The sequence below is a fragment of the Lactuca saligna genome, chromosome 9 (genome assembly GCF_052625555.1).
Source record: "Lactuca saligna cultivar CGN05327 chromosome 9, ASM5262555v1, whole genome shotgun sequence".
NCBI classification, from domain to species: domain Eukaryota; kingdom Viridiplantae; phylum Streptophyta; class Magnoliopsida; order Asterales; family Asteraceae; genus Lactuca; species Lactuca saligna.
The window spans coordinates 34,635,858-34,656,252 of record NC_136425.1 but is presented as its reverse complement, the minus strand read 5'-3'; the positions used below and the strand labels follow the sequence as shown (position 1 = coordinate 34,656,252).

The following is a 20,395-nucleotide window of genomic DNA, read 5'->3' as shown; positions in this document are numbered from 1 at the left end:
TAATTTAAGACACATCAACACTTTATTAATCAAACCCTACAATGTGATCTGGATCGCTTTTAGTCATTACCCACTTTATTTACACCCTTTACGACTTTCTATGGTTTTATATCATATGATTTTACACTCCAAAACGATTTTAGCCCTCACCTATTTCAATATGTAACCGTATGAAGATGAGTTGCATCAATTTCATGGTTTATACCACCATCATGTTCATAAATGCATCAAGATGTCTTTTCATATTTATGAGAGTTCCAATTTCATTCATGCCATGGGTTACAAATGCCCTTTTGGTCTTTAGTACTAACTTCAACATCAAAATACTATTTGTCTCATATGTGTTTTCTTAGGTGGGAATGAAGAAGGCACCAACATGAGAAAGAAAGGCGATGGAGATGAATTCATTTGAAGAGCTAGAAAAACCTAAACCCAAAACTGAAGGAGATGAAATAGTGATGGTGAAATATTTGGTTAGGTGGTAGGAAGATAATGAATGGGAGGAAAAGGCATTGCCAATGATGGTGATAGTCAATAGGATATATGAAGGTGATGAAGACGATGGAGTGAGAGTGTGGTAGTCTAATCGAGGAGGACAAATAAGTGAAGGGAGGGGATAAGATGGGAATGGGTCCATATCATTTAGTAGGCTGAATAATATTATAAATAATAATAACAATTACAAAATATTAAAAATACAAGTAATAACAAAAATAGTCATTTTATCTTGACCGTGACTAAAACGGACCAAAACCAAACCAAATTAATTGAACGAATGAAAATTTTTGATTGGACGAAACCTAGAAATTATCCCAAAACACAAGGATGGTTCATGTAACTTTGAAAGGGTAATGCATGAAAACTGAAGAGTTATGTAAAACAAGAATATATGAATCATCGAGATCACTCTTCTTTACCACTTCCTTCATACGATTATCCGATTCTCTAACTCTATACCATATGTTCGATTTAATATAATTTACAAAAAAATATAATTTAATATAATTTATAATTTATTTTATATAAATATGTATTTGGTGGTAGGGGGTGTTATACAAAAATGGTGAAGCAGATGCCGTGCGGTTGCGGTTGGATTATAATTTGACGACAAATTTAGACTCTTACCGTCCTCGCTGGAGAATCCCATGTGAACAAATAATTTAGTGAACAAATGTATTGTTGATATAATTCCATGAGAAACAATTGTTTATTTTTTTGTAATTATATTATTCCCATTGTCGTTTGAATTTCTGAAAAAAAATATATTCCATTGTTAAATAAAATCTCTTAAAACACGGTTTTGTTTCGTTCCCATGAATAAACCCAGATTCACGTAACGTTTCATCATGAAAAACCCATATGATGAGCCCACAGATGGATATTAATTGTAATTGTCGTTTGAATTTCAGAAAAAAATATATTCCATTGTTAAAATAAAATCTCTTAGGACACGGTTTTGTTTCGTACCCATGAATAAACCCAGATTCACGTAAAATTTCATCATGAAAAAACCCATTTGATGAGCCCACAGATGGATTTTAAGTGTAATGGTCCTCACAAGACATTGTTTGTTTGTTCGATTTTCTCTTTCAATAATTCAGTGTTTTCATGCTCATTTCACATACCCGAAAAAACCTTGTTCTAAAACGATTATCAACGAATGATTTTCTATACCATCATTATTTTTAACATAATAAAACTGATTTTATAAAATTTTAAAAGCTTTCTTACAATAATATTAGTTGAAAAATAATAATACATTGTAGTTTTAAACGTAGGAGTGACAACCGTGTCGTATTCGAGTTGCCAGGTGAAAAAAGCTCAACCCGAACACAACCTACATTAATATTTTTGTTGTTTTGTTCGACCCTAATCTGGATTACCATAAACAGACAAATTCGCTTAACCCGTTTAATTATACGGGTTCGCGAGTCAAAATCAAGTTTGTGGGTCAATATCACGTTTATAGGCCACAAGAAAAAATATCTAAATATCGCATATTTACCTATTAGTCATTATTATCTCCTTTATATAAAAAAAAATACATTTTTTTTATTTTTTTAATCTAATAAAATAAATAGGTTCTTAGGACAACCTGCAAAATAATTTGTAAACACGAACATAATCTGTATAATAAATGGGTGGGCGTGTTGCGGATTAACGTGTTGCAAGTAATAAAAACTCAACTCAAACCTGTTATTTTTGTATCGAAATCATGTCGCGTCACAGATCGTTTTGAATTGACAACCTAATTGAATGTTACTTATTATTCAATTTTTTTGATTAATTATCGTTTTGAATGTCGATTGCTAAAATGTAAACACACAAATGGGAAACCTTAGTATTTAAATGATGACCACGAAACGTCGAAAACCGTCCATAAAATAGAAACCAATACAATTTACCAAATATCACAATAAATTTAAAACTACATAAATACATAAAACAAAATTATGTTTTGCCATTATCATTGTGTGAAGAGACCATGTGGCCTGCATTACATAATCAGGTTCTAATTAATGCCCAAATTCTTTTTCCAAGACCAACCTGGGAACCCCCCAAGAAATGTACAAGTTGTATTCCACATAGTACATGATTTAAAAGCATATTATACCTAAAGTTAGGAAATAGCTCTATAAAAAGAAAAGACCCAATTAAATACCGGATCCGCTAACCCCACCCCCATCTACACCCTAACACCCACATCCATAACTATTGGATCCCATTCTACATGTTTTTTTCTCCTTTTCCCTTTCCTTCATCTTCGACTCAACAAAAAGTTTATGTGTTTCCTTCATCTGTAAGTGCCAAATTTGTAGAACAAGCAAACAAATTCAAACACTTGTCTCTTGAAGATCCTCATCTAATTAAACAAAGGAAGAAATCAAGACAATATGCATGCCAACAGGTACCATCTCTCTCTCTCTCTCTCTCTCTCTCTCTCTCTCTCTCTCTCCATATATAGTATATACATACATACACACACGTATACACACATCCTAGCTATCTATGTTTGTTGAAGAAAATTTGATCGGTGGATATGGAGTTTAGATGTGTTAAACACAAAAACCTAGTTTTGATAGTTGGTTACCAGATATTACATCAGTAATCATGGTCCATGTATACAAAGCTTTATTTCTCCACAAAGTAATATATGGGTCATCGCGTACGTCAAGTCCTCTTCTATATACTTTTCTACAAGGTTTACTTTAACTCCTTTTCAGATGTTTTGGAGGTTTCGTAAGTGAAGGATTTGTATACAATTAAATGATTAATTAATCTTATCTAGACTTCGTAAAATCGATATTTTTGTGATTAAAATATTCAATTTTGGTAAGGAAAAAGTGATTGGCATTCTTCGAGCTAAAGTAGGTCAGAAAACAATGTTTAATTCACAACTCTTCGAATTAAAGTAGGTACGAAACAATGTTTAGATGTATGAGTATGGATTATATATATATATATATATATATATATATATATATATATATATATATATATAATAATAATAATAATAATAATAATAATAATAATTCGTTGATGGTAAATTATATATATATATATATATATATATATATATATATATATATATATATATATATATATATATATATATATATATACACAAGAAATCAAAACACAATTATGACAGTTATTGGTTACAAGGAGGTAAAATACCATATTTATTTATTTTGATATTGTTATTTGTGCTGGTTTTAGTTAGAAGATAGATGGTTTCAAAATATGAGATACCGCTATGTTATAACTAATGTGTACAAGCTTATTTATTTATTTATTTTTTTGTTTTTTTAAGTTTTTTTTTTTAATTTTTAATTTTTTTTTATTGGCGATGCTTTCTTAAACTAACCTAGATTTGGCTTCTAAATTTTCGGATATATTCAAAGCACGTTGCTAAAAAGTAAAATCATAAATGAAATCCTTTTGAATTGTTCTTAAATAAATACAAAGTTTTCGTCAGAGAAATTAAATATCATCCTATATTTTTTTCCTATTTATCTTTTATCTATATAAAATGATAACAATTGTCGTATTTTTTATAAAATTAAGACATTAGTCTTCATTCCACATAGATATAAAGATACGTATGAAAATTAGTATGAAAATATTTAATTTCTCTTTACAAGTATCTTCTTAGATTTAGTTGTTTGATAAATAGCAATATTATGCAATTATAATTGGTATATAAACTTTTTTTTAATATTGTACGGATATTGAATATTTGAATGCTAATAAACGCAATGATAAAAGTATATGCCATAACATTGTTAAATAACCTAGAAACAAAGATAAAGCGTTTTTATTATTTAAGAAAGATCTATTAGGTTGTTTGTTTCTTCTAAAAGTCGTAATGTAACTCGATCTTTATATTTTCCAATAATAAAATTTAAAAGGCAATTGACATGGACAAGACATAGTTTGGTCAATCATATAAAATGGAAAGTAAAACTAAAACCAAGATCCATCCTAAATTAATTGAGTAAAAATAGTAAACCTCAATTTTTGATCAAATTTAATTTTCTATTTATATTCTTATATCTTTTCATCGGCGGAGTTACGTTGGCTGCCCTCAACAATTTTTTTTTTTTTAAATTATATGTTTTTCTTAAATAATATATTTTGACTCTTTAAAATAATATATTTTCACTTTTCAAAAATATTTTACTATCATAAAATAATTAAAATTCTTTTCCCCTCTTCGGAAAAAAGTTTTTAGGTCCGCACTTGCTTTCATCGTATTAAACAACATACAAAAAAGACAAGTATTTTCACAAAAAAACACAAAAACTTTGTTGATATATATACTTGATTATGTCCCCGCATGCTTATTCTCTCTACAAGAAAATGAGAGATGCCATCATAATCACCATGTATATGTTCTGCAGTTTTGATGGTTTGTTTACCTTTTTATATTCAGAAAATTCAAAGATATCGCTTACCATTTTTTAATTTAATATTTTTTACAAATTAGTTGATACATTCAATTAACCACAAACTATTAGTTATATTAGTTTTATCTTACTAATTAAGCCTAAACATACTATTGGTGCGTTAATGACATTGCCAAATACATGGCATCCACTACATGTATTTAAAAATAATATTTTGGTTTTTTTCGGTTTAGCCACCGAAATAGTTTTTTCAATTTGGTTTACTTTTCATAAAAACCACTGACTTTATTCGATTTAACCACTCAAATTTTTTTATTTTTTTAACCATTAAAACTTTGATTTTTTTTTTTTTTAAATAAAAGGTATATGTCCTTTTTTGTCACTTAACTTTTTTACTTTGTGTTTATTTGGTCAATTAACTCATTTTGAGTTTTAAAATATTACCAAACTTTTGGTTTTGTATTCATTTAGTTACCTAACTTTTGTTTTGTTCGTTTAACTTTTGGATTTGTATTCATTTAGTCTTCTAACTTTTAAAAATATGTTTATTTAGTAACCTAACTTTTAAAATGGTGTTCACTCTTATAGTTTTATTTTAAAAGTTTAGTAACTAAATAAATATAATTTTTAAAGTTAGGTGACTAAATGAGTACAAATTCAAAAGTTAAGTGACCAAAATAAAATTTAGATGACTAAATGAGTACCAACTCAAAAGTTAAATCACTTAAATAACATTTTGAAACTTAAAAAAAGTTAAATGACTAAATAAAAATACAAAATCAAAAGTTAAATGATAAAAAATGATCGAAACCTTAAAATAACCATGCTTAACAAAAAAAATTGTTCTGATTATGTAAAACAAAACCAAATTTCCAGTGGTTAAACCGAAAGTAAAATAATTTTTCAATAGTTAAATGAAAAAAAAATATTTTTTAATAGTTAAACCGAAAATGATTTTTATAAAACTTTCTATATTAGGAAAACATAATAGTAGTTGAACAAACACGTCAAACTAAAAAATCAAAAAAATATATGTTTTAATATTTTGGGTTTTAATTTGTAGTTGAGAAACTTTTTGAATTCCAAAATGTAGGTTGTCTTTACATAGATTGCTTTCTATGGTTATAGTATATCTTACATAAAATGATAAAATAATAAAGAATCGACGGAAATACAACCTAGTGCATTACATGTTAAGATCCAAACTAGTAAATACAAAGTAGCAATAAAGGCGGTGGAGTGTTTGTGTGGAAGTCAATGATGGACCACTGTACAATCACCGGCACCGCCGTCCGATGAACATAATGTCGCAGACGTGGGTGGTCCAACCGCAGGCACGAGTCGTCGTTTGCGGAATGGCGGAGTGCCTGTCACAATCGTATGACTCTTGGGTCGGGTCGGGTCAGTCAACCCACATTCTTTTTGTTGAACTTATCCCACTTGTCTACTGTCTCCGTCATCCCTGTCGGTGTCTTTCTACGGCAGGAATCAGAGTAGCTGAAAAGGGAACATCTTCACATAGCATTGGGTCCCACCATTATCTACACCCATCTTTATTATTAAAATTAAATTGTTATATATATAAATGAAATTGTATTTGTGAGAAGTATTTTATAATATAAAAAATTACCTTTTTTGACCAAAGAATATTGACTGGTTCGTTGTAAATTAGGATAACTTCAGATTTCCTGAACCATTCTTGAAAATTCTTTGTTGGCGTGACTTGAAAATTTGTGGTTATATACATATAGTAGATAAATTCAATATAATTTTATATTTTGTTTGTACCCATCTTCTTATATATATATATATATATATATATATATATATATATATATATATATATATATATATATATATATATATATATATATATATATATATATATATATATATATATATATGAGAGGGTTCATACGAAAATGCAAATAATTTGCGAAAACGCGAAAACAAGAAAAACCTATGATATTATATCACCTCAACATTATATTTTGGAAAATAATTCATCCAAACTTAGAAATACATGATGATAATCGATGATAGATGATAAAATGTTTCATATTAGCAAAGTATGATTTTTAACATTTTTATGATGAAAACATGAATTTAAAAATGATTAAAGACGTGAAAAAAATATAATTATAAAAACCGTCTTTAAATCTATATTACCATAACACCATCCAATTCAAACTTACTATCTTTAATTTATTGCTAATAAAATTATTTTTTTATAGTACATGTGTTTAATTTTCATAAGATAAAATCTGTTTTCGCAGGATATTTATATTTTCGCATGAACTTACTTCTATATATATATATATATATATATATATATATATATATATATATATATATATATATATATATATATATATGAGAAAATGACAAAAATAGTCATTTACACTAATGACATTACAAAAATAGCCAAAAAATATCCAAATTACAAAAATAGCCAACGATTTCGCAGATGGAAATGCCCCATCTGCGAAATCAGCATGCCATCTGCGAATGTACAAGCATCTAAAGCACTGCTTTGCTTTAGGTGCTTGTACATTCGCATGTGGTTTTTTTTTTTTTTTTTTTAATTTTTTAATTTTTTTGTGTATATATAGGGGTAATTTCGCAGATGGAGAAGGTCCATCTGTGAAATACTCTCATTCTATCTACGAAATACTGAACTTTTTTTTATTTATTTTTTAGTTTGACTATGAAATGAATTGGTTTGACTACGAAATCATGTTGCTATATAAAAAGTTTTGTAGAAAAATATCATTTTGGTTGTTATTTGTTTAGGAACTTTTTCTACAATTTGATACAATCATTTTTTGAGCAAATTGTAGAGAAAGTTCCTAAACAAATAACAACCAAAATGATATTTTTCTACAAAACTTTTTATATAGCAACATGATTTCGTAGTCAAATTAAAAAAAAAAAGTTACAAAAAATTTCAGTATTTCGCAGATAGGATGAGAGTATTTCGCAGATGGACCTTCTCCATCTGCGAAATTACCCCTATATATACACAAAAAAAAAATTAAAAAAAAAACCACCTGCGAATGTACAAGCACCTAAAGCACAACAGTGCTTTAGATGCTTGTACATTCGCAGATGGCATGCTGATTTCGCAGATGGGGCATTTCCATCTGCGAAATCGTTGGCTATTTTTGTAATTTGGATATTTTTTAGCTATTTTTGTAATCTTATTAGTGTAAATGACTATTTTTATCATTTTCTATATATATATATATATATATATATATATATATATATATATATATATATATATATATATATATATGAGAATGAGAATGGTAATAATTTTTTGATTTATAAACATTTGATCATCATAATTTTTCTTTTTCGTCAAAATTTATCTATTCAACTTTTTAAACTGTACACATACAGTTTTATGACTAGCTAGTTACGTTAGCTGGTAAAAATAACCTAATAGTTTAATATTTTTTAATTTTTTGGCAAAATAATTCATTTTTGTTTTTATAATTATTTAGTAATTATAAATGATTTCTTTGTGTTTTTTTACGACATCTTATTTGGGACAATCATTAATGAGGTATTTGAGACAATCTCGACTACTTGATCGCTTAGATCATGTGTTCTGAAATTCATAACTTCTTCATACAATCTTAGATTCTAACGATTTTTTATATCCATGTGTTCGTATTTTGTTCTACTACAATTTTTATTTACATTACTCTCGTTAAAAAATAATATATTTTTACTTACGATCTTTATATCTATATTTTTTTTATTAATGCATGTATGAATTTTTTAAATAAAATAATAAGTAAAAATATATTAAATTTTAATGAGAATAATCTTAACAAAAGCTAGAGTAGACTTAAAAAAAGGAACACATGGATATAAAAGATCGTTAAAATATGATATCGTATGAAGAAGTTACGATGTTCATAACATAAGACCTAAGCCAAACAACAACGCCAACACAATCAAGTAACCAAGATTGAGATAGGCAATAAGCATCAACACAAACACCTCATCAATGATTGTTCCACATAAGATGTCGTCAGAAAAACTTAAACAAATCATTCATAAGTACCGAACGAGTATAAAAACAAAAATGACTTATTTTGAAACGAAAAAATATTAACGACTAAGTGTATACAAAATAAGAAATACCCTATTAAGTCATTTTTTTTTCCGGTTAACCTGAAATACCTGATCATAAAGACTAAATCTGTATAGTTTAACAAGTTGAATGGGTAGATGTAAACTAAGAAAAAAAAAATCAATGATTAAACGTGTACAAATCAAAAAATATATTAAAATTTTAAATCACTATCCTTATAAACATCAAAACTAAAAGAGAATATAAAAAATTTTCATATATTATTTATATGAGTAAAAATATTGATAGAAATAAAAAGTAAAAATATATTTAATTTATTTTTTGATTATGAGGTAGTCAATGAGATTTTATAGCGTATGTTCCTAGGAATGATGAAAACTTTTAATAAATTTAGTGGTGTGTATAAGAGATTATCTGTTGGTTAATTTTGTTGTCGAAAGTTTGGTTTACGTGTTAAAAGTATTGAAACTAGTTTATCTAAAAATGGTGGTAACAAGAAAAAACAATGAGAACGCCGTTACCAAATGTTATGGTGGTAACGGGAAGCAACGAGAACGCTTTTAACACGTAATAATGGGAGGGAGGGGCGATGTTCGTTGGCGTTATCATATATTCACGTGTTACTAGGCACAATAACGGGAGTGGCATTGCCCACTACGATGGCATTTTGGTGTGTATAGATGTTTGTTATGGAAAATTAAAGGTCTGCCACACTTATTCAAGAGTTAAATCCAAACCCAAACATATCATATAGCTAATAGTAAAATTTTACATTTTAACAAAAAATTTAAATCAACAAATCAATCCATATGATAATCTAGCAAAATATCTAAATCAACAAATCAACCAATATGATATTTAAACGTTAAAAAGTTCTCATTGATATAAAATTAATAAAGAAGTTTAACTGTGCTGAAAAAAAAATCAAAAATGGTTAATGATAAGTATAAAATATAATTATTGAAAATTTTGTTTCTTAATTTGTCATTTCAGTTTAGATTTCATATATAATACCATATTTAATTTTGTTTGTAAGCATTAGAAAAGACAATTTTTTTTTTGTTTTGTTTTATATTTAACAAAATATTAAATTTAATAAATTAAGTATATTTGATTAGTAATTTAAAAGGTGTTGATCTAAATAAGAATGTTTTACTACAACATATTTAAATTAATAAATTGTATATATTTAGTTGAAAGTTAAAATGTTAGCATCAAAAATTATATATTAAAGAATTTAATTCATTAAAAATTAATGAATATGGTTAAAGATGTTCAACCACATAAAATGACGACAATTTTTATAAGATATGCTAGAAAAATGCTTGTATATTACATTTATTTAGTTTAATATGGAGAAATACATGTTTTTATGAGTAACAAATTTATTGTTATTAACTACAAAATAATAACTTTATATTAAATTAAAAATTGATATCAACGGTGCTTTAATTTTGAACCATATGATAAGATACATGGCTCTTAAAAGGTGGGCACTTGAGATTGGTAATACTTATAACAACCTAATAAAATTTAGATTAGTGTGGTTTAAGATAAATATTTATCTCGAATGACATATACTCAAGAGCAGTTACATATGGGCTATACGTGACTTTTTTTTTTTTTTTTTTTTTTTTTTTTGTATAATTAAGGGTTAAATTTTCCACGCGAACCACTTGCCCTTAGAATTTAGAAATGACAAAAATGCTAACGTACTCTTGATTCTGAAATTTGATTAAAAAACTTTATGGATGTAGAATTATAGGTCTAAGGTTATTTTATTAGTTTATTTAAAATTGGTTAATATTTATATGTATAAATAAAAATATATATTAAATTCCATAGGTTGATGATATTTTGTATTAAGATAAATTATAAATACCTTATCGTTGAACTCAATGATTTATGATGAATATAATCATTTAATTATTTTCAAAATTAGATGATATTTAGGGTATCATATTTAATGGAAAATAATATACATTTTATCAAATTCTTATGGATTTGAACATCCATATAAATTTGTTTCTATCGTTTTGAAGTATGAGAAAATATAATTTGTAAAGATATAAAGAAAGAAACATACTTTATAACTACATAAATAAAAATGAATTTTGAGACCGATTGATATAAATTATATTGCTATGTTGATAATTTCTTTTGAACAATATGACTTTGATATAAATTATATTGCTATGTTGATAATTTCTTTTGAGACCAAAAAATATATGGTGTATGATATATTTGACTTGATTACAAATAGAAAAAGAACATTAAAAAACTATTAAACTTAGTTATTATTTATTAATTATAATAATTCAATTTAATTTTTAATTTTATTGTTATTCATTAAAATGGCTGCATTCAAAGGGTATATAACTATACATTACCTAAAAACAATGGCGATTTCAACATTTCTTTTTGTTTGGGGACATTTTTTGAATTTCTTAAAAAACATAAAGGACTTTCCAGTAAAAAATTTAATAACCAAGTTATTTATATGTAATTTTTTTTTTGCCACCGGAGGCATGTGCCCCTAGTATCAAAGGCATGTGCCTCTACTATCAAAGCTTTAAATCCTCCACTGCCTAAAAAACACTGAGGTATCATCAATCATGAAATAGCCATTATGCCTAAAAAACTCTAAAGGTATCATCTATCATGAAATAGCCATTATTTTAGTTAACCATGCTTATTAATTTGTGTGGTGTCATGGGATCACACAATTTTTCTTTATAATATTTATCTCTCATGTTCAAGGATCCCATTCCACAACTACTTTCCATTCACATCTCCTTCAATATTACCGCCTTTCACAAAATTGATTTAATCCTTCGTAAGGATAATGTTCGCCCTTATAAATTGTGTTTACATCTCCAAATAGTCTCGATGGGTGCTATTACTACCTCTTTCATGGTCTAACTTCACAAAACTCTCTCTCTCTTTCTTGGTTTTGTTCATGATCAATTTTTTTTTCCGATTTTTTCCAAACTTTGAAAAATAAAAACGTAAAATAAAAATATATAATATTTTTATATAATTGATCAATAAATAACACCATGCTTGAGAGCATCATCCTCTTAATTTTAATTTCTTTTAGTTTGTAGAACACTTTTGAACAATATGACTTTGATAGAAAAATAAATATGCTAAAAAGCATACCGGCAAAAAGAAAATTACCTCACGAAAAAATTCGCGAGACTAAACGGTAGCTAAATTTCATGAATCTTTTTTGTCAACCTTGCAAATTCGCGAGTCCTTTTTCGTGATTTTGATGGTTTACATGTGATATGAGTGGAAAAATGTCTTAAAATATCACTTTTATGATTAACTTATTTTTAATTATTGTTATACTAATTTAATATAGACAAAATTTCACAAATGGTTCTTATTGGTTTCAAAATTGTTACCAAAACAGTCCTTATAAATTTTTTCTTGCACAAATGGTCCTTAAGTATGGATCTCATTACACCATCCGTCCTTTTAGTTTGAATTCCGTTTCACCAATAGTCCTTTAGATTAATCAAGTTAATTTTTTTTTTGTTAAACTCATGCAAAGTTACATTTTCACCCTCCTCTAATATACCTAACATAACCACCACCCGTTTTCTATACCTTATTACATTGTCTAAACCTACCACCACGTCCACACCACACATACGTACATCTACCATCAAGCTCATCTCCAACGTTAACCTTCATCGGAACCCTACCTTACAATATCTATATTATAATACCTAGTCGCCTTCACCTTTTAGCCAACAACTACCATTGTCTCCATCTCACACCGACCATTGAATCAACATCCTTCAACATCAATTTACCTACAAATCAGTATGGAACAAAGAGTGACTTGTGTTTTTCTTCTTCTTTGCGGCTTTCAATATCCTGAATCGATGTTTAAAACCCTATATTCCAACCCAAACTTACATATAACAACATCGAACCCCTTTTGATTTCAGTGCTAGTTAGAAGATTTTGTACCTCTATCCTCATTTCAATATTAACCTAGTTTCTCTTATTCAAAAACCTACCAAAATCTACCAAACCTCTCTTCGCCTTCCTCCATAACCGTTAAACAGACTTGCTCAATTTGATACGCATGATTTGTGTTTCAATACACGCATTGAAAATTTGAAAAACACAAACTCACAAATTGTGAGTAAGACGAAAAGGGTGTGTAAACTCAGTTGAGATCAATATCACTTTTGAAGAAGACAGAAAATATGTGTAGATGATGAAGTTGGTGGTGTGAAAATGATGCTGGTCAATAGTGTTTATGTTCCATAGATAAAGAATGAAATAATAATGAATAAAAGATAGACAATATAATATTTTCAAATGAAAGTGTTTGTGAAAATTTTAATCTAAAAACTAATTTTTGGTAATATTTCAATTTCTAACAATATCTTAAAAAAAAACAAAAATCAATTCAACTTATGAGATTTTTACAAGGACGTTTTCGTCATTAAAAATTAGATAAATCGAAATAAGCTTTGTTCCAAAGCGTGTTTGACACAAAATTTTTAAGAACATTTTTTTAATTAATCAGGAGTATTTAATTTTGGGATAATGATTTAAAAGACCATTGAAGTTTCAAATTTGTTCAAAAAACACCATTCAAGTATTACATGTTCAAAAAACATCATCAAACTAAGATATATGTTCAAAAAACACCAACGAAGTACATATTTTGTTCAAAAAACATCATCTTTATGGTTTGAAGTAACTTACATGTTTAGTCCCTAATTTTTTTTTAACTCGGACAGTCCCTAGCGTTTATATTTATTTTTCCTTCGGATCATGATCAAGTTAAAAGACTAATATACCCTTATTAGTTTCATTTAACATTTATTTTATTACTTGTTAATTATTTTTACAATTGATATATTTATAATAAATAATAACATAAATTGTATAAATAATTAATAAATAATAAAAATAATGTTAAATGAAAGTAATAAAGGTATATTAGTCTTTTAACTCGATCAGGGTCCGAAGTCGAAACAAATTTAAACTAAAGGGACCGTCCGAGTTAAGAAAAAAAAGTTAGGGACTAAATATGTAACTTACCCCAAACCATAACGATGGTGTTTTTTTAACAGAACATGTACTTCGTTGGTGTTTTTTGAACATATATTTTAGTTTGATGGTGTTTTTTGAATATGTGATACTTTAATGGTTTTTTTCGAATGAATTTGAAACTTTGATGGTGTCTTAAGTCATTTTCCTTTTAATTTTTATTTAAAGCAAGTTTTTTTCTTTAGCTTTTTGAAATTATTTTAAGTTTTGATTTATTTTAGCCAACCCCTAACTTTCAAGTATCGACTACTGCCTTTCTAACTGACACCCAATTGCTAGCTCTATACACTATTCAACATGAATATATGTGTGATGTGAATTAACAGGGATATTCCCAATAAGCCAATACACAAATCCCAATACCAACTGGTACGCGTCGTAGCTATCAATCATGTTGTGTGGGAACTGGGGAAGGGTGGGAAAACGAGCGCAAACGAGAGTGCGATGGATGATATAGTCTTAGACTGGTGGGGGCATAGAAGAAACATGGTCAGGAATTCGGTATCTTTTTATATACACTACTTTTTACGACCCACCCGTTTAAAATGTTAAATGTTTATTAAATACTTTCAATAATAAAACTAATAAAATCAGGTGAGCTCTTCCCCTAAATTTATCATATTCAATTGTTTCCATGATACTCGGCATTCATTTCTCCTTAAAATAAATATACATATAAATGAAACACAGTGCTTGTTACTGTACTTGCAACTAGAATCGCAAAGCTACTTGATTACACACCACCTTCTTCAACCACCGTCATCCTTTCCCAGTTTCAACTTTCATTTCTCAAATCCAGTTTCTTGTTGTTCCTGATAGGGTTTCTGCAAACTCAAGCTTGATGAAGCACCGACACCACGAACATCATCATCCTCCGTCGAAGAATCAGGGCCATGAGGTACATTTGTTTCTCCTTCATTAGCTTTTTATTGTGCACAGTCAGCACCGGATAAGATCATCGACGTATTCATCCAGTACGAAGAAAAGCTTTTTTCTGGCGGATAACCGGATGTATCGGTTGTACATAACGTCGTTAAGATCTGTGAAGCTATTCGGTTTTGGTTGTGTTATGTGTGTGTGTGTTTTGGTTGTTCAGATTTTTAATTTGGAGAACTTAAGAAGAACTGCGGAGGTCCTTGGGCTGAAATTATTGTTTCGGCTGTACGTGTTTGCAGGTGTTCTGGCCGAGAATCGTTATCCGGAAGTGGCTCAACCGTTCTGGTAAAGATTCGGATTACAGCGCTGATCCGGAGGACGAAGATAGCAACTATGATTCCGAGGGCGAAGGTCAGATTTAACTACTTGTTCATTTGTTTTGTTGCTATAATACATCTCTAGATACTAGATATTGATTCTACTTGATACCGAAATACCTATTTGATCTCTGAACTTTGAGCAACTTTGGAGTTTGGATTATGTATGAATATATATAACTAATTGATGATATACACCAGATTTTTTTCAAACAGTTCTTGTTATAATCCCGTGTGTAGCTCAAATTGTCGCTAATTGGGGAGGGAGTAAATTAGGATTAATATGTGGATTTCTGGGTAACAGTTGGAGCAACTTTGGATCATATATATGCGTTGTTTATTAATTTGATTTGATTTTGTTTTCACAGAAGACTCCTATGAGTCGCCAAAAGAAACACGGGTCCAGGATAAACAAGCAGATGATTTCCAGAGTGATAATGGTAAAAACATACAATTCCTCTTTCTCTCTCCTTTTTTTTGGTTTTCTTATAATGAAGTAGATACAAATGGCGTCACAAAGTGTTAGTTGATGCTATCTTTTATTATTTTATTATTCAATTAAATAAAACATTCTGTGATCCATAAGTTTTTGTTGCCTTCCTCTTGGACCTTATTGTTGCTGTTTCGATTCTTTAATTTGATATTTAAGTGCACCATGTGTTTTCTTGTGGTATTTAAAGAAGCCTACCAATTGAGAACTACGTGCATTAACTAAATATGTTTTATTCGCACTTTCTAGATCTCTTAACCTTTTATTGGTCTATTTTATTTTTACAGACCATGTGCATTGTTTATCCATTTTACAATTATTTCAAATTAGGCCTCTATTCATTTGACTAAATCTATTTTCCTTAATTGGTCAACAGGAGCTTTTCCAAGGTCAAGACGAAGAAAGTCAGAGACAATGCGTGCACAGTATATAGAAGCAAAGGAACTTAAGTAAGCTTTCACATGTGATTTACATTTTACAACTGTTTTCTTCACTATTTTGCTACTGTTTAGCATCTGATACTTTGTACTTTTTTCTTGCTTTCTTTTGTGTTTCTTTCTATTCTAGAGTATCTGTCAGCACTTGGAATGTTGGAGGGAAACTTCCATCTGAAGAACTAAATATTAATGACATGCTCGATGTGGACAACCCTGCTGACATATACGTGATTGGGTATCTATCTAAATTCGTTTCTTTGATTTTATCTATGCAAACAAAAACAGTAAAAAACAGTACTAATTTCCATGATTACTTAAACAGTTTTCAGGAGATAATTCCTTTAAACGCTGGAAACATTTTTGGAGCTGAAGATAATCGTCCAGTCCCAATATGGGAAAATGTAATTCGTGGGACCCTTAACAAAATTCAACCTGAAAAAACCAAATTCAAATGCTACAGTAACCCTTCATCCCCCTCAAGATTTAAACCTTCTGAAGATGCTCCAGATATAGAAGATGAAGTAGTTTTAGAAAGTGATAGTGAAGGAGAAGAAGAAGTCCACCCTTTTAATGAGGAATCTTGCTTTGATGATACACTTTCAACTATTCAAGAAAAGAAACTCGTTTGCTTTCCATCTGAAGAAAATGTTAAGGAATTGGTTGTTTCTAATAATAGAAAGTTGACAAGAATACTTAGCGGGACAGAAAGGATAGGGCTGAGCTGGCCGGAGCCACCGTTGGATCTTTTGGCTCAGTGTGCAACAACAGAGAGACCAAATTCATTGAAAACTGTTAAATCTTTTACGACTTCTAAATCTTTTAGATCTTATGCTTCTTTTAAGTCGTATGTAAATGTTGACATGAATAATAACCGAGTCATACCAGAGGAAGCTCTTGTTGCTGACCTGGATCTTGACTCCACACTGTATAGAAAAAGAAGACCCCCTTATGTAAAAATTGTAAGCAAACAAATGGTGGGAGTATTTATTACAATATGGGTGCGTAGAAGATTGAGAAAGCATATACAAAATGTACACGTGTCAGCTGTTGGTGTTGGTGTCATGGGGTACATAGGCAACAAGGTGACACATGGATCTTATTTTGTAAATATTATACAATATATTACATCTTGTTAATCGTTCCCCTTTCTTTTACAATTAACAGATTTTGTATTTTTATATTTTCAGGGGTCGATATCAGTGAGCATGTCGATATATCAGACACTTTTCTGTTTCATTTGCACTCATTTAACATCAGGTGAAAGAGAAGCTGATGCTGCTAAAAGAAATGCTGATGTTCATGAAATTCATAAAAGAACTCGTTTTAGCTCGTTTTCAAAAAATACTCTTCCCAAGAAGATAGACAACCATGAGTAAGTATAACTTTTGTATGTCAAATTTTTATTTTTTCTATTATTGTCGAAAATAACTTTCGTGTATATATATATATATATATATATATTTCCAGTCGAATTATCTGGTTGGGTGATTTAAATTATCGGCTGAATTTGTCATACGATAAAACACGGCACTTAATTTCCAAAAACCGCTGGCCAAAATTGTCAGAGTATGATCAAGTAAGTTGGTGTTATATTTATATAAAAACCGGCTTAAAATTAAATTAGAAAATTTAAATTATTTAAATGACATGTTAATTGCAGCTAATTAAGGAGCTAAGAAAAGGTCGTGCATTTGATGGGTGGTCGGAGGGTATTTTGGACTTTGCACCAACTTACAAATACGAGCAAAATTCACAGAGATATTATGGGGAGGATCCGAAAGTTGGGAGGAGAACTCCGGCATGGTGTGACAGAATCCTTTCATATGGGAAAGGAATCAGGCAGATGAGTTACAGAAGAACTGAATATCTGCTCTCTGATCATAGGCCTGTGTCTGCATGTTATATGATAGAGGTGGAAGTTTTCTCTCCAAGGAGATTACAAAAAGCGCTTACTTTCACTGATGCCGAGATTGAGAATGATGGAATTGTGGCCGGAATGGGAATTGATCGTGGAATCAACCACCACTTAAGATTAAAAGAGGTTAGTCATCTAAGGTCGTGTTTGGTTCGTGGATTCTGACGGAATCGGAATTGGAATTCGTGATTCCATTCCATGGATGGAATTCAATTCCAACCGAATCCTTCAAATTCCGTGTTTGATGCTGTTGGAGGAATTCAATTTCACTCTTCCTTTTTTTATTCTTTAAAAGACGAAATTACCCTATATGTTGGAATAATTAATATAAGTTCATTGAAATTTATAATGTTTCTTGCCGACCAAACATTTTAATAAGACTTTGTTCTGTCGCAGGATACATATTGGTAGTCAGCGTATGCACAAAGGTCAAATGTGCTACTGAGTTGAGTTGAGATGACTCGGGCTATTGGGACTCGGATGATTCTTTTATCATTTATGACAACAGTTGAGTTTCATTGATTGTGATCAAAGTATGTGTAAATTATATGTGGTGCAGTGGGGGTATAGTTTTATTCAAAGTTAGGTTAGCAAAGAAAAGTTCCCTTCAATAATTTTAGGAGAAGTGTTTACTTATATGTACTTGTGGGCCATACACATGAAAGAAATGTCGTTTTTTTTTTTCTTTTAAATTTTTTCAAGTGCAAATATATTTTTCCTTGTAGTTTCTGTCCAAGGCTTTGTTGTTATTGTTGTTGGATTGAGTGAGTTTGGTCGTTGTACATGTAACGTGGTTTGGGAAGTAATTAAATTATTTGGGGTCAAGTGCGAGTATAGTAGAATTTTGGGTTGTTTTTTTGTTCCCTTTTTATGTATTTGTGAAATCTTTGAGAATAAAGAGTTTGAATGGTATTTTTGAAAATTCCTTCATTTGGTAACGTGGCAAACGTAGGACAAAATCTCAGGGTTGCACTTCAGAAAATTTCACATTACGTCCAACAATTTCCCAAAAATATTACACTGTGCTACAAAATTTAAGGAGTTGCGTCGGCCATCCTGAGAACCCACTTAAATCCACTGTGTAAAGCATAGATTCCAAGTATTAAGTTTTTAATTTGATTATTTGTTTGTATATATACACTATTTGTATATGAACTAAGTGCATTATAAAAGAAAAGTTGGAAATACCAAATCTTTTCTAATAAATAAATGTTTTTTTTTGCCACTTGTCATACTGCTATTCATTTTGCTACATATCATTTTATGGTTATTTTGAATTAATTTTTATTCTATATGTAATTTTATGGTTTTCCTATTTTATCAAATTCCATATGGTATTTAAATTTAATAATAAATGTATATCAATTTCATTAATGGACTTTCATTATAATTTCTAAATTTTAAAATAAAATCTCATTAATTAGCTTTGATTATTTTATCTAAATAATTTGTTTAAATTTAAAAAAGAAAAAAAAAACACTTTAATTTTAGTAATTCAATATTTTTCTCATTTTCTTATAAATTTAAATTTCTCAAATGTTTAGACATATTTAATTGTTTTTAAATACACCCATGTAATACATGGGGTTCACACCTAGTATACACTACTAAGTGAAATCTCTTGTTAATTTGAAGAAATGAGTCTAAAAACAAGGGATTGTAAAAGAAGTAGAGGTGAGGTGAGAAAAAAAGTGGTTTGATCTAAACTAATTTGGTTTAGACCGATCTAAAAGAACTAAAGGTGAGGCGAGAAAAAAACTGGTTTGATCTAAACCAATTTGGTTTAGACCGATCTGGCGGATTAGTATGGGTTGAACATAATAGTAGGGCAAATCTTAGATAAAAACTAGGATCCTCAAGACTAATGATCACAAAGTGAAAACTAGAGTTAGTCGTAATTTAGGATGAGTATTAGATTACGTTTAAACACCCAATTTAGGATGAGAAATTTGAAAGAATGTAAGAGAGTAAATACTAAAGAGTAAGTGTATGTATTATTGAAACCTCCAATTTACTAGGGTGATATTTATATTGTTATTGAGGTAGGTATGACCTACATTTTAGCCTAAAAAGGTCAATGGTAAGATGTGTTTATAGCAAGACGTTCTCCTTTTGGGAATGGCGAAACATAATCTGATGTTAGATATAGATACTGTGCCATGTATTGGTGTTTGTACCCTTAAGAGAGGGGGGGGGGGGG

At 29.2% G+C, this 20,395-nt stretch overlaps 1 protein-coding gene across 2 annotated transcripts; it reads left to right on the top strand.

Annotated features, from left to right (window-relative positions):
- The first annotated feature begins 2,679 nt into the window (after positions 1-2,679).
- On the top strand, positions 2,680-19,020 carry LOC145014522 (type IV inositol polyphosphate 5-phosphatase 3-like). Of its 2 annotated transcripts, XM_078972907.1 has the most exons (12): positions 2,680-2,908; positions 14,427-14,589; positions 14,920-14,998; positions 15,276-15,387; positions 15,722-15,793; positions 16,220-16,292; positions 16,411-16,515; positions 16,603-17,362; positions 17,468-17,652; positions 17,748-17,856; positions 17,941-18,321; positions 18,592-19,020. In XM_078972907.1, the coding sequence occupies exons 3-12, from the start codon at positions 14,942-14,944 to the stop codon at positions 18,604-18,606; spliced, it is 1,869 nt and encodes a 622-aa protein (XP_078829033.1). In that variant the 5' UTR covers positions 2,680-2,908; positions 14,427-14,589; positions 14,920-14,941; the 3' UTR covers positions 18,607-19,020. The 2 variants fall into 2 exon arrangements, with proteins under 2 accessions (XP_078829033.1, XP_078829030.1); XM_078972904.1 differs by lacking the exon at positions 14,427-14,589.
- Positions 19,021-20,395: the final 1,375 nt, after the last annotated feature.

Coding starts and splice junctions, on each gene's coding strand:
- LOC145014522 (XM_078972904.1), top strand. Junction 14,999..15,275: donor CGAAGAATCAGGGCCATGAG/GTACATTTGTTT, acceptor ACGTGTTTGCAG/GTGTTCTGGCCGAGAATCGT. Junction 16,516..16,602: donor GCTGACATATACGTGATTGG/GTATCTATCTAA, acceptor TTACTTAAACAG/TTTTCAGGAGATAATTCCTT.